The 15167-nt window shown below is 37.4% G+C and overlaps 1 protein-coding gene across 1 annotated transcript in view; it reads right to left on the bottom strand.

Moving 5' to 3' along the window:
- The window catches only part of RTF1 (RTF1 homolog, Paf1/RNA polymerase II complex component), a 28532-nt gene that overhangs the window by 5326 nt on the left and 8039 nt on the right, over positions 1 to 15167 (bottom strand). Inside the window, exons 3-14 of the mRNA XM_031593522.2 lie at positions 12893 to 13040; positions 11012 to 11216; positions 8378 to 8492; positions 6697 to 6808; positions 5775 to 5910; positions 5141 to 5318; positions 4078 to 4160; positions 3009 to 3096; positions 2816 to 2923; positions 2172 to 2249; positions 868 to 989; positions 446 to 503 (exon numbers count right to left, since the gene is read on the bottom strand). Coding sequence (XP_031449382.1) covers positions 446 to 503; positions 868 to 989; positions 2172 to 2249; positions 2816 to 2923; positions 3009 to 3096; positions 4078 to 4160; positions 5141 to 5318; positions 5775 to 5910; positions 6697 to 6808; positions 8378 to 8492; positions 11012 to 11216; positions 12893 to 13040 — 1431 coding nt within the window. The remainder of the gene's footprint in view (positions 1 to 445; positions 504 to 867; positions 990 to 2171; positions 2250 to 2815; positions 2924 to 3008; positions 3097 to 4077; positions 4161 to 5140; positions 5319 to 5774; positions 5911 to 6696; positions 6809 to 8377; positions 8493 to 11011; positions 11217 to 12892; positions 13041 to 15167) is intronic.

Below are 15167 nucleotides of genomic sequence, written 5' to 3'. Positions count from 1 at the left end.
TCACAGAAAAAACAGTAATACAGACAAGAAAGATTTTTTAAACACCCACAGCCCTATATTTCACAAGTCAAAACTGCCCTTACTGAATACAACAGAAATCACCCGCACAACAACCCTTAGAGTAACTGAGGTTTTAGCATACGGTAAGAAGCTTAACTTTTCTTAAAAGTGTCATCACTTCAATACTATTTTGTTCTTCAAAGTCTCCTTTCTGATACTTTTGCCTTATAAAATTATTACATTACTATTGCAGTCAGGAATCTCCTGACTGAACTGGTCAAAAGCAAAGCAATATGCTTTAAAAAAATAAAATAAAATCACATCACTTGCCTACTTAAAAGTTTTAAAAGATCATTAAAAAAAAGAGCAACTTCATCATGCAATTATCTTGCTCTGAATCATTTCATCTCTACATACACAGAAGTATTAATTTGGCATTATTTACCACAAGAGCCTTCTCAGACTCAACAATATTCCACTCTCTATTTCGTTGGTTGATGTAACTGCAGAAAAAGGGGAAAAAAAAAGGGAGGGATAAAGAAAAAGAAAATGACTGTCATTTATCAACTCTTACACAATAAAAAGCGTATCAGCATTCTTGCATCTTCATCTGACCACAGATTACTCTTATTGGAATGCAACTGCTAGCAGGGTTACATAAAGAGTTTCTACTTTTGACATTTTTAACTGAATGACACATACAAGGAAGCAGGGGGAGGAGAATATTAGCAGAGCCATCACTGTGTAATCCATACAACAAAGAAACAAAACCTTACAGTTAAAACACTGCTGATTTAATTGATTTCACCACTCTTCCTAAAATAGCATCAACCAAAATACAGAAAGTGCCCAATATCAGTTTCCTACCTGATGGCAGAAATGTTTTTTGTTCGTTGACGATCCAGGGCCTCTGCTCTCTCCTCAAGTTCATTAAGCTGATCTTGAATCTGTTTGGCCTTATCTTGGTCCCCCAAGTCCTCAGCCATGGCCTTCAACCAAACAATAACTTATTAAGCACTACCTTTTTTTTAAAACAACAACAACAACAACAAACAACCACAGAACCAGTCAAAGAAATGAGGGATACACCCAATAATGAGCCAGCAAACCCTATTCCAGCTCCAGCTCCTAACCACATATAAAAAGAACACAGCAGAGAGTTAAACTTCCCTTTGCAGCTTAAAACAAAACTGAATTTCTCATTCTGAAAAATTCTGTGAACTAAAGACTACTTAGGAACACCAGTCTCAGCACTAATAGGACCAGTCAGCGAGTTGATTTAAGTTACATGATTTAAGCTATACATTTGATTAAGTTTTAGTATTGCTATTTGTCAGCTCAGGAAAAGACTGATTATTTCTGCAATTGTGAGTTGCCACTTATTTTAGCAAGTTGGAGAGCAGAACGAAGAAAAACAGCTTATTTTGCCATCTGGTGGTAACAAAAAGGAATTGCAGCCCTCTGCACCATAAAGCTAACAATTTATATATTCACACTTAGTAAAAAATGACGATCAAACACTGCAGTTTAGCAAAAGAATGTAGAACTTATGATTAATATGAACTCTTAGGTTTTACTTTGTATGTAACACTAATGTCCTGAGAAAGGGCTGTACCAAACAAAAACTATGTTTTCCATCTTTGTCTTCCGAGATACTTAAGACTGTTTACTTGTCTTCTGGGCTTTGGCTTCTCAGCACTGTTAAATCTGTGCATTCCAGGAAGTGTACATGTGAAACAGTTTAGTAGCAAGTAAATCTTTCAGCAGTGTATTCTTTTCAACACAAACTACTGGACATATCAAAGTAAAAACTGTTACCCTCAAGCAAAAGGCAATTTAACGCTAGTTTTGAAAACAACTGTCAAGAGTTACTAAAGAGTAGCTTGCAAAAAATAAAAGGAAAACTAGTTTCTAAAGCTGAACAGCCTGAGAAATTCAAAGGACACAAAGAGAGACAGCTAGAATTTTGGCAATTGCCTTCAGTGAAAGAATGCAATAGCTTAAGCTGGGTTATTTAAGTATTCTGAACTCAGTAATGAATCTTGAGATCCACCTCCTAGCTGCATACTTAAAGTTGAGCTTTCAGCTGATTACTGCCAAAATCCAGAGGATCTACAGTTCTTCAAAATCAAAGACTGTACTAAGCTTGCAGGTATTGTCTCATCTCTCACCTTCTCCTTTAACAGCTGAGTCTTCTTCATAGCATAATTTGGAGGGGCTTTTCTGAACCTTTCCTTCTCTTTCACAATCTGTAAAACCAGAAGAAACAGCAAAGATATGCAAGTATGCAATGTCTACTTTAATACTCGTACTCTAGAAGAAACAGATCAGTATCACCTAAGAAACGTACTTACTGCCACAATATTTTACTCATGCTCTTTTTCTCTGCTGCATTTTTTTATTTTGTGACTTGGTAATGAGTTACAGTTCCATTCCCCTCACTTAACGACCTACAAAATCTGATGCTAATCACATTTGGTCAGTATGAAGCAAATATTAGGCTGCAGGAACTGTAATAAATGCATCTATCACCATGCTGTTAGCTTTTTGTAACTTGAGAGTTACGTTTCCATACTTTGATTAGGAGTTCAAAGCCCTGCAACACAAGTTGAAGAGGAGGTAACAAGAAACAAAGATGAAGTAAAGCTAAAATGTGAACCAAACAGCTGGATCACCAAGATATTCTATCCAGTTATAAAATAAAATCTCATTTTCTTCTTAGGAAGGTGATACCATGATCATTTTGCTTCGTAAAGGCTAACCTGCTACTCTGCTTTTAAGTACTGCCATAGTCTCACAGTAACATGCTGTTTACCTCCTCAATATCCTGATCATTAAACTTGTAGTTGAGAGCTTCTTTGATGGACACTTCCTTCTTGTTTATCTCATCTAATGTGGGTAGCTGCATCCCAGCAGAAAACATCTAAATGAAATAGAGAGTTCATTTTTAACTTAGAATACCAGCTGTAGAAGGCAGCTGAGAAGAAATTAAAGTCTGGCAAACTTACCGCTTCCTTCCACTTCATAAACTCACTTTCAGTAAATTCTTGATTTGAGACAAACTCCAAACGAAACACACGCTGATCACTGCCATGCCTGCAAGAAGAAAAACGTAACATCCCTTTCTGAAGGTACAGAGCTGTAATCTTTTACCAATAGGTAATAAACTGACTCATGAAACCCCGAAACAGACACACTTAAGGCTACTCTTTTGGCTCGCATACTATTTATTCCTAAATTCAGTAAGATCGGCCACAGCTCAAGAGCTTCAGTCAGCTACTAGTACCAACAAATAGTGCAAAGGAATACTTGATATGTCTGTAGGGAACAGTAGTATCCTCAGCAGAAAAGGAAACAGACTTATCTCACACCTAAACTTTGAATACCCTATTTGGTGATGCACGGCATAATCTTTGGAAACAGAAAGCTCTTTCACATTTGAACTGGTAGAAGTAATCTGTAAGTAGTAATGAACTGCACCGAATGCAGAAGCCAGCTGCAGTTTAACTTCTCATTCACTGGCTAGTCAAGAGCCAGTAAGCCTTAAAGATTACATTCTGTGGAGACCTGCTACTAACCACTACTAAAATTAGTTGCCATAATGTATGTTTTCATCAAAACACAGATTTCTCTCCTGAAGTAGCCTAAGAAGCTACTGTATATCACAGTGGATGCAGATAAGACCTATTTTTTTCTGTTGTTACTCCATATTTTCACCCACATCTATTCTCTACATACTTTCCCATTTCTTCCAAATGATGAATTTCTTCTTGACCTATCTCATCAGGATGTTTTATAATGTAACTGTTAACCTTCACATGATCCTTAAAGGGCTGTAAAGACAAGCGAGAAATCTAAAACTATATTCAACTTCTTCCCTCCAAATTACTATTTATGTGTAACACATAACCAGACCTCATCAAGCATGCCTTTAATACACTTGATTATCTCAACACTTGATTATAGCAATTGTGGAAAAAATACAGAAAAGCTCTCGTCATCCCTCCGCAGGGAACATTACATGATATAAAAGCAACTTTGATTCATGAACTGATGAGGATTATTTTTGTATCTTACCGCAACTGCAGGCCTTTGTTTGTCCGGGTACCACCGAGTTGGTAAACCTTTGCAGTCTCTACCACACCAGTTATTTCAGCAACCTGTACACAAAAGAAACAAAAGAATGGATGCAAATGCATGGGCTGTGTGTGTGTGTTTTCCTATAACATATTTGGCATGTTTAAGTCTTTTCACTAGATATTAAAAATCTTAGCCTAATTAACCATTCTAACCAAACCAAAGCAAGCAGGACTCTTCAGCATCCATTATCAGGTACTGAATTCATTGCACCATGCATCACCTCCAAATTGGCAAAAAGGATTTTTTGGTTGTTGTTATCTTCTTAATCTACCACTGAGCCAAATGATGCACACCTTCCTATTTCCCTTACATTAAATTAAACTAGGGTTAATTGAATTTCCCAAATGACACTATAGCTGTCCACATACTAAACACAGCCCCCTCTGGGACCATTTTAATGCAATTTTAGACAGTATTATTACACCCTATGGTTGTAGCTACAGCAATGATAGAAATACAGAACTGTGTTCGAAATCATCTTCTCTTCTGAAGCACACTGCTGTACTAGAAACAGTTTGTAATGTGAGAACTGAGATAATGCAGTAACTGGGGAACATTTCCAGAAGAAGGAGCAACTCTTACTCATCCTTACTCTGTCAGAGTATCCTGAACTCGGGTTTCTTACACAAGTGAAGAGACCAAAGCTAGAACAGATTTCATTAGTGCTCCTTCCCTCATGTAATACACACACACACACACACACACACACACACACACACTGTATGGATACATACAGGTGTATAGATGTGTGTATATATCATGTCATCAATCAGCTTGATTTAAAGGCCAATAACCGTTTCCACATCTTCACCTACCTGAACACACAGTTATTTACCTTAAAAGTAGTTTTCTCCATTTCTTTGGCAACAACTACGTTTTCTGGCTAGAAAATATCTTTTTACATTAATCACCCTAATCATAGATACCTTAGAAGTACTAAGCTGCAAATATTGTATTACAGCACTACAAACACAGCTAAAACTCTTGGAACTAAACTCACCCGATAAACAGGTTTGCTATTATGATTTCCAATGCCAATACGGACAAAGCAACCAGTGACTGTCTTGGCAAAGAAAGGCATATGACACCAGCGTTCCAGCTTGTGCCGCGATAACCGTACTCGGTTCAGCTCTTCAGGCAAAGACACTGGCTGAGATTTAGGAGGAATTTCCTCTTTCCTGAAGTGGGAAAGGAGAGAAGGAAAATGGACAAAATAAGTGATATAATCATCAGAACAAGGTGCAGTAGAAGTTTCAAATATTTAAATTACTAGTAAAATTAAAAAAAAAGAAGATTAATATACTAGTTGACTGTAGATATTTAAATTTAACATTCATGAGAAAGGTGTAATGCAAAGTCCCGCTGACTAGGGATGTTACCCATTACCTTTGTTACTACAAAACAGAAAGACTTGTGCACCAAGCCAGCACATCTCTCTCCCTAGCTAATATGCAAAGGTTCTGCAGCAGTTGAACTATAAGACTAAAATCTAAATTGTGTAAATGGGGATTAAGATAACACCTAGACACACTCATCTGTCCCCAAATAATCCTCTAAAACAGAACATGTCTACATAACGTGATTACCTGTGTTTTTCATCACACAATAATCGTAGTCCTGTGTTTACTACTTACTCTTCCTCTTCATCCGAGGATGAGGATCTGGATGAGCGATCACTTTTCTCACTAGACTTATCATCCTCTTCCTCCTCTTCATCATCAGAGTATACTTCACTAGTCTTTAATGGCTGCTTTTTTGCAAGCAATTCAGCTGAAGGAGAGAGAGAAAAAAAAGCAAGCTGTGATTTTTTTTTTTTTTTTGATCAAGCTTATTTTTGTGTTGACATCTCATTGTGAAAAAAAAACCACCAAAAAAACCCCAGCATAACCAGAGAGCTGTTATCTTTATATCAGATACAAGTACTACATGCTTAAATCTAGTAGCAAACTAAACACTCCATTGTATATATTCAAACTGAGAAATTGAAGTAATTTAATTGCCAACTTAGATCTCCATTGTAGTTATCTTCAGCTTCCCAACTTGACTACATATAGCCATAGAAGATAAGCATAATAACTGGATATACAAGTTAAAACTATCACAGTCAGACAATTTATTCTCACGTTTGGAGTGAACCACAATTAAAACTCACCAGAAAAACAAAAAAGCAATGCATTAAAAGTCCATAGCAAGAAGGACAAGATGATTTGCCAGTGAAGAAACTAGCAAATGCAGACAAGTAAAATAAACATGGTTTGGACGATTCAGAGATGAAGTAATAGACTCAAATACATGAATTAGACATTACGTAGTAAGTGGCATTCAGTAAAATATCAGGGAAGTTTGCTCTGTTTTCAGATCATTCCTTATGGGGGAATAGAAATATAACGAGTCAAAAAGTATCAAATAATTTTCTAGGTGATTATACTGGTCAGAAGACCAAGGAAGATGCAGACAGATCATTCATCCAAAATGTAGGACTGCTGCATTAATTAGAAACAGGCAGAAGCGCTCACAGAAAGCAAAAAAAAGCACAGAACAACAAAGCCTTCATACCTGTTCTGTTCTTCCTTTTCTCTCTTTCTGCTTTTAGTTCCTCCATTGCCTGAGATTTCTTGTCTAATTTCTCATCCCGCTTTGATCGTCGCTCTTTGTTATGTGACGTGACCTAAAAATACGCACAGCAAGTCTCTCAGCACTGGGGAGTAATTCATAAACTAAAACAAAAACAATGGTTTGCAGACCAAAAACTCTTCAAATGGAAAATATTAACAAATTCAATTTTAAAAGAATCATGTTGTTTGTGGTTGTTGTTGTTTTGTTGGTTTTTTTTTGTTTGTTTGTTTGTTTTAAAGTTTGTTCTTTCATAGTCTAGGGAAGGGTAAATTTATAAAAATAAAGGATTTTTGTACTTTGTATCAAGAATGATTAACACATTTATTCTTCAACATTTCCGCCAATAATCTCAAGCTCCACATTAAAAGATAAAAAAAAGACTAGAGAAATAAAACTGAACTAAAATTCTGTAACTAACAGGTCACGAAGAAAAAAAAAAAAGGGATAAATATTAGTCTCAAAGACTACTTCTAAGGCCAAAACACTCGTTTTCCTTCAGCAGCAAGGAGAGCTGTTAAATTACTGAAATCAGATATGAAGTTAAGCGTAAAGTCTGCAATAGGAATACAAATCCAAGATGTTGGAAGTCTTCTAGTTCTTACCAAGAGTTCTAACTAGAATACTAAGTAACACTAGAATGCAGTTTCTGTAACAAGTGGTCATTTAAATTAAGCCAGTCATTTCTGGAAGGCTACACTTTTACGTACATGTATGTATACATGCATGAGCACACTCTACATACTGTATCTACATACATATCACATATGGACTATATGCATAAGTAATACATTCATACAGAAGTACATATGTTGAATTGAGAGGGGCAGGAGAAATGAGACTCAACCAACTTCACTTGGGCCTGAGGGAAAATTCATCTCACCCAATTTGATGTAGGTGGTAAACATCTATTTCACTAGAAAAATAATGTAGGTTGAATTGCCCCCTCTGAATACATCCTTCTGTACTGCACAGAGGAGGCAAGCAACTACAAGAGTAAACAAACAACTAGTTCACAGATGGCAAGTTAAGCAAGATTAATTTCATCACATTCTGGGAAGCTAACTGCCCAGACTTCCAAATTAAAGGCAGGCTCTCAACAATTCAGCCATAAGAAACTATAATTCAGTTACACAGGCTTCACTCACACACACAAGAAATGGTATTGCTCTCTTCCTCTTAGAGATAGAAAAGAAAAAAAAAAAAGACTTGTATTTCTCCTAGAACTCAAGCTATTCCTTCGCACATAATTTAAAAAGCTGAGTAGTTTCTGGCTCTCTCAAACTTTCATTTGTAAGAAGGCAGCATATGAGAATTCCAGATTGAATGACAAGCCTTGTCACAGGAACTCTATATGTAGCCACAACTCATTTTTTATTTTTGCGTTTTTCATTGAAAGGAGTTATCAGTGCACCCCTCAGCAGGCCAAAGATGTCAGTCTCTTTTTAAATGAACCTGAAAGGCTAAAGATAGCTTGAGCATAGAAATGAATCAAATCCTGACCTGCTTACTGCGCTGTTTGACATTTTTAAGGGAAAAATGTCAGGGGCAGGGAGAAACAGCATCCCATCTCCTGTTGCCAAGGAAAAAAGAATCTGTTACTAAGATACATTTCATTTCCTACCTGGGATTCTTGGATCTGTGTGAGTTTTTTCTTTTCCTGCTCTTCCTCTTGCTTTTTCTTTTTCTCTTTCTTTTCTTTCTTTTTTGCTGTTTTCAGTTTTTTCTTGATTTCAAATCTATTAGATATTTGAAAGAAAGACTGCATGAAAGAATGCTCCCTTCTCAAGTGAGCAAAGTACCATTACACTGCTATCTTACTTTAAGTGGTCAGTAAACTTGAAGAAACATTTGCATTGCCTAAGACAATTAACCCCTTAACTCTGCCCAGAACACTGGTAGGTCTTGCCCCATTCCCATCCTCTCTCTTCCCCAAGAAAAATAAGACAAGGAGAAGCTGAGCACAATAAAGTTCAGGCTTACAGAAGATGAGAGCTAGCCTAAAGGTGTGGGGAGACCACATACTTATAGTTTCTCCCAAGAACCCTATCCTTACTTCAGCTTAATCTTTGCCAGAAAACCAACCATTGCATGCTGCCTTCAGCTATAAAAATAAATTGGCTTTTACACATAATTTGAACCTTAACAGCAAAAAAAACTTGTCTCTTTTCAGCCACCACCATGCTAACTTCTTCCTGCTGAAACTCAACCTTTCTACCTGAACTCACGTCTGTAAGAAAGAGAAATCACAGCAAGTCACCTGCTACAGCACATTCCATCAGACTCAGGCATTTTTTGTGATTTATGTGTTTCTATTTTGACCTTCCCTAAAGATGTTACCCTGACATCTCGGTTTTATCCACTGTACTCAGAAAAGTTAATTCTGCTGGAATCATCCTGTGGCAGATCCCACTGCAGCATATACTGGTTTCACTCTGCTTTAGCAAAGTGTGCATGTGGATTAACAGGCAAAAGCTTCCAGCAACTGAAATCTAAAACTTATTATCCAGATGCCACGTTTCACCTTTAAAACAAAGATAACACAGGCATTGTGTCACATGCCACGTCTGCTGTAATCTCCAAAGATTTAGCAAAAGATACATACAGACCACATTTTGAACGATTCAACTTAGCACAACAAGTTAAATAACCATCCCTCCCACAACCACCTCTTAGCCCTGCCTGCCAACCCCTTCCAGGAAACAGGACAAACTTGTTTAAGATTGTATCAGAAACTCGAGCTTAAATCCTTTTGCTAGTTTGTATCAAGTATTTTCATGTGAGTACTTTAAAAGAAAAATATTCAGTTACCAAAAAAAAAAAAAAGCTATGAATAAAATCTAGAAAAATGGTGGCCTTCTACCTGATCTAAGTCTAATCTTTCTCCCATTTCAATCTGTTTGAGGAGGGCAGCAGACAAGAAAAGACACAGCCAGTAGTATTAAGAAGCACGTCAGTCAGTGCTCTAGTTATGCCTTGGACAACTAGATAGCTGATTGTATTGGTTTGATTCACATAAGAGTGTCTGTCCTCTAGTGGAATTTCTCAGCAAACAATAGAAAAGTCACTGAAGAGGGAAGAAAATGAGGAAAACATGCCCCACATACACCAAATCTTTTGTTACATATGTGGAGAAAACAAGTGAACAACCTACAAGGGAAGCTGCTGACAGTAAAGCATTACAGCAACGGATAAAACCAGAACAGCTAAGGCAGAAATCCACAAATGAACCCTGAAAAATGACATGTCCAAAACAACTCATCTATATCTCAACACCCCTCCATTCTACTAAGCCCCCAACAAGCTTTACACCCAAAGAGGCAACCTGTAACTGCTCTGTGCTTCACTATTGCTTTTTGAAAAAACTGATGAAGCTGTAAGGAACTTTATACTGTCATTTTCCAAAGTAGCAGCATACAACAGTCAATGCAGGAAAGAAATATGAAGAAGTAATCCTAATGGCTGTCATCTACTGCTTAAAGAAGCACACAGGGATAACCACTCACATTCAGCAGCTATGATACTTGCAGAAACCAACCTTTTTCAAGAACATGCAGAATTTCTGCTATATGCTTTAAACAAGCTTTAAGGACAATTCACACAAAAATCTATCACAAAACTTAATCTGCTTTAGAGGGCTAAATGCTTAGACCTCAGACATGAGAGCACAGTCAACACAGCCTCCACACAGAAAAGTCCAAATTAAGAATACAGAAAAAATATCTGTAAAGAAAGATCAAGCATTCTGCTGGAGAATATTAATCCTAAAACACTGGACACTTATCTCTATTTCCTATACAATGGTATCTACAAAATATAACAGAGGGAATAACAGTTTTATGTGAACACACAGAAGGGTTCTCTGCTTTTCAGTTTGACACTATGCAAAAGTTAGACTTAATCACTTGCAATCTGCTGAACTGTCTAGCTGTTAACACCGTTTTTCTGCTTTATTCCCCTCTTCTCATTTTTTAAAAATTATAATTATTATTCAGTGTTTTAAACAAACAACTTGAGTAGGTTACCTGCAAGTCACAGAAACAGCAACTTAAGTTACACAACGTTTACTTCATATAAATGAGAAAATAAACATTTCACACAATATGAAATATGTAGGATATGTTATACATCACTGTTTATGTGTAGGATTTAATTTCAACAGTTTAACTGAACAGTGCATTGCAGAGGATTTAACTCAGCGCTGTTTACACAACAGCCTGTACAAACATGCTATCAAATATCAACAGTCTAAATTTACCTTCTCTTTAGCACTTCTCTCTTCTCTATCCGATTAAACAGCTCCTGTTCTCTCTCCTTTTCTGTCATTTGTTCCAGTCGAGCCCGATCTTCTTCATCTCCCATAAGGTCTTCTCCATAGCCATCATGGAATTCCTCATCTTCAGATGAAGAATCTGAATCTGAGCTAGATGAAGAGCTGTTGCTTTCCGAGTCAGACACTTCTCCTAAAACAAAATCACAAGGCAGCAAAATTCAGCTGGGGAAAAGCCCAGTGTAATACACTTCAGTGTAGTGTGTTAGCAGAGGGCATATATATGAAAAGACTGCATACAATAAAAACAAAACCCACTGAATATTTTAGTATAGGAAGATGCACATACTGCAAAAAACGATGAAAGGAGTATTACTGTGTATGAACAAGATGCGTTACGGGTAAAAATTCTTTGTTAAGGAGCCCTTTTGGTTAGCATTTGGTCTTAAGGTTAGATTTCTATGCCTACATGCTTACGTTACTTAGAAGTTTCCTGGACATCCATAGCACTTGTGTGTGTTCACACCTCAAATGCCACTATGAATCACTATCAATACTTCTTATTATAGCAAACGAACTAACCAAAAGTTGTCATTTGAAGACTGCAACTATAGGCACTGCTACATCACAAGATGGAACTAAAGCACACTACCCTTGTAACTGTCAAAGTTGCAAAGCAAGCCCCATTACAGTAACAAGTACCCCCTAATTACACCTGGGCTTAGTGAACAGCTGAATCCCCACAATATTGGGTAACACTACCTTTGAATTTGATCCAATGCTGTGACTATCTCACCTAATCAATCATATTACACCAAAATCCAAAAGCAAACAGATACTAGAATTCTTTATTCCACTGTCAGTCAATCCTCAGTATTTCCGGAAATTTCCAGCTTTACAAGCCTTGGTTTGTATGTATGTGCTTATAGGTACAGGTTCAGTCACTTCATGCTTTGGACTGTCTCCACTGTGATTAACGTATCTAGAGCTGTAAGTTTCTTCAAATGCTTTCTTAACTTTGATTTTCAGTATCAACTGAAGTTGTAACTAACCATCTGCAAACCTTCACAGGCATGATAAAAACAGGAAAGAAACAAGAAGTCTGCCCAGCATAGAAACATTCAACAGTAATGTAAAAAAACAAAAACAAAAAAAAAAACACCTGACAAAGTTGAAGAATTAAAATCATGACTAATTTAAGTGTAAATGTGCAAAAGATCTGATTCAGGGCAAACACATAAGATAAACTCCTGTTTGCATTACAGAATCATGGAATTGTAGGAGTTGGAAGGGATCTCTAGAGATCACTGAATCCAACCCTGTGATAAAGCAGGCTCCCTACAGCAGTTGCACAGGTAGCTGTCCAGACAGGTCTTGAATATCTCCAAAGAAGGAGACGCTGCAACCTCTCTGGGCAGCCTATTTCAGTGCTCCATCACTCTCACAGTAAAAAAGTTCCTTCTTAATTATTTCATGTTACATTCATTTTCTTTGTTGTTACAATAATTCTGTGAAGGCAAAATACACCAGTTGGAATAAAAGTAAATGCTACCCAAACTACAGATGGAAGGAAGAAGGGTGCTTTCCAGGAGAAAGTCAAATAATTACGTCATACATTCTTCAACTGAAGCAATATTGAGTGCTGCATTTCCAGTGGAATGCCGACAGCCACGCTATGTTGAATTACATTAAAAATACATGCCTGGAGCCATGGCAAGTTTAAGTCATTCGGTCTGCCAGTAACATAGAAAAAAGCTCTCTCTTTAACATCACCATTTACTTTACTTTACAGGATACCCAAAGATGTAACTTCACTTGGCACTCTGCTGTAAGTACATGCTGCATGGAGATGGACAGGTATTATCTTACCCTCTTCAGGTGCTGAACTCTCAGCTGAGCTGTCTTTATCTGAGCTGCCTGAAGAGGCAGCTTTGTTCATCTGTTTCTTCATGGCTCCTTTCTTCTCTGCCTTACCCGCCTTTCCCTTTTTTTTGTTTTTAGAACCTCCAACAGTCCACTGCAAGGAAAAAAACAAGAAAGGGATCATAATGCAGGAACACTACTCCTCCCTTCTCCATCCCTCCTCAAAACACTGGAGGGAAAATGACTGGGAAAAAGTCCAGTATCTGACAGCAACAAATCAATCACACAAAGGGTGGGTGGGAAGAGGGAAAAAAATATCAGTAGGTAACTCAGTAAATGAAAGTATTTTATGGTAGCTTTTTTCTTTCATTTATTAAAGAAAAAAGTTATCATTTCAATCTAACAGTTGACAGAACACTCCTTTAAAATAGGATGAACACTTCAGAGTTCAGTCTCATGTACACTGGGGAAAAATTACTGAAGATAGATGCCTAAGAAAACAATTTAAATAACACATATCCAGGTATATTTCTAAAGGTTATCATCAGCTTACTACTATTAAACAGAAGAAACAACAGATGCATCTCTGCAATTAGTTTATTCAAGAACAAATTTTAGATTTCACAAAGGAACACTAATTACCTGAGGTTTATAGAAATCTCAGTTTTGCCAAGAGTTCACAGTACCTGTGTATTTTCATGCCAACAAACCAACAGCATACTCATTCTTAGGCAGTAGTGCAACCTTCTGCATCTTATGTATATAGTGCACAAGTCAGAACCACATCAGAATCACAAAAGAAAAAAAAATGTCTAGGCTTAATTCTAACTTTGCCTTAGCACCATTTGGGGTCTATGCCACCACATATACATGAGCATCAACTTCAGGCACTAGACTCTCAGGACAAGAGACAGCATTTACCTTAGTGTGACTTCTTACTACATTTTTTCCCTGGTCCCAACCACGTGGGTAAAGCCAGAAGGGAACAGAATTGACAAGGACGGTCTGTAGAAGATTTTAAGACTTTACAGTGTTTTGCAACATGCTACATCTCCTAGAATTTCTCTAGATTCTCTCCTCAGGAATAAAATAGTTTCTTTCTAAATAAATATATTTAGAACATTATATTTTTCATAGCTGTATACTGCCCTCACCGTTCACGCAAATCAACAGCTCAAGCATGCCATCTATTCCCCCTCAAAAAGGAAGCAAGCAATGACAAAAGCAAGCATTGTTTTGCATAACTGAGATCTTATATTGAAGATTATAAATTTTTTTTCAACTAAACTATATGTATTTGTAAGTATGTTTACATGTATTTACATTTAATCTTCAGTGCACACACATTTCAGGCTTCTTCATCAAATCTGACTTCCACTTCCACATCTTCACAGTATTTCGAAAACCAAGATTCTCCAAATGGAATTCAACCAAGCAGTCAGAAGCTACTAACATCATCTATCAATATCCTTAAAATTTCCTACCTTTTGATTAAAGTCACAACCATCCTTGTACCTTCCACATCAGTGTTTACTTCAACATCACTTTTAGTTGTCAGTGACGCATTCAAATTTATCTGTCAAAGGTCAGGCAGAAATTCTCTTTTCTGAGATGTAAGAACAGTTACCTAGTGGTGAGCCCTGGATTGCAATCCATGCCTCAATCTGTTTTGCATCACAGGACAGGTAAGAAGAAGCACAGAAAGCATCTAATTTTGGTATCAGCCTGAGCTTGCGTTTACGACTTTACCAGCTCCCATATTGAAGCTCTACTTGTTCAGTGTCACAATGCTGCTGCCTAGCTTTACCAGTATTGCCACTAATTATCCTGATCATCCATGCCCAAGAAAAAGAAATAAAAAAGCTCTATTGGAAAGCCATGAAATACTTGGCAACTCGTAGCCCAAACTGAAGTCTCCAGCCCCTTCCTCCTATTCTAACACATCTGCAGAGATCAGAAAGGCAAACACATGTTCACAGCTAACATTAAGTAAAAACATACATCCAGATACAGTCACCAGAATTTGTTTGCCTTCTCTCCATCTCAGACATGGAATCATAGCTTCCAAAAATCTGTCCTTCACTGCAGCTCCTCCAGTTTCCCTTTCCCTTGCTCTAAGCAGGCAGCGCTGGTCAACACTTCCCATGCAATATCCACAGCTATAAAGCCCACTCTGAGCAGCCCCTGCCTCCTTGGCCACCATCTGGAACCCTCCATGGTTCCAGATGTAGCAAGTTAATAAACCCATGCAGAAGTGTGCTGTAGCATTGCTTTCTGCTCA

Source organism: Phasianus colchicus, chromosome 5 (assembly GCF_987193195.1).
Source record: "Phasianus colchicus chromosome 5, bPhaCol1.hap1.1, whole genome shotgun sequence".
NCBI lineage: Eukaryota > Metazoa > Chordata > Aves > Galliformes > Phasianidae > Phasianus > Phasianus colchicus.
Note: the sequence above shows the minus strand (reverse complement) of the source record. Positions and strands in the feature narration are given on the sequence as shown.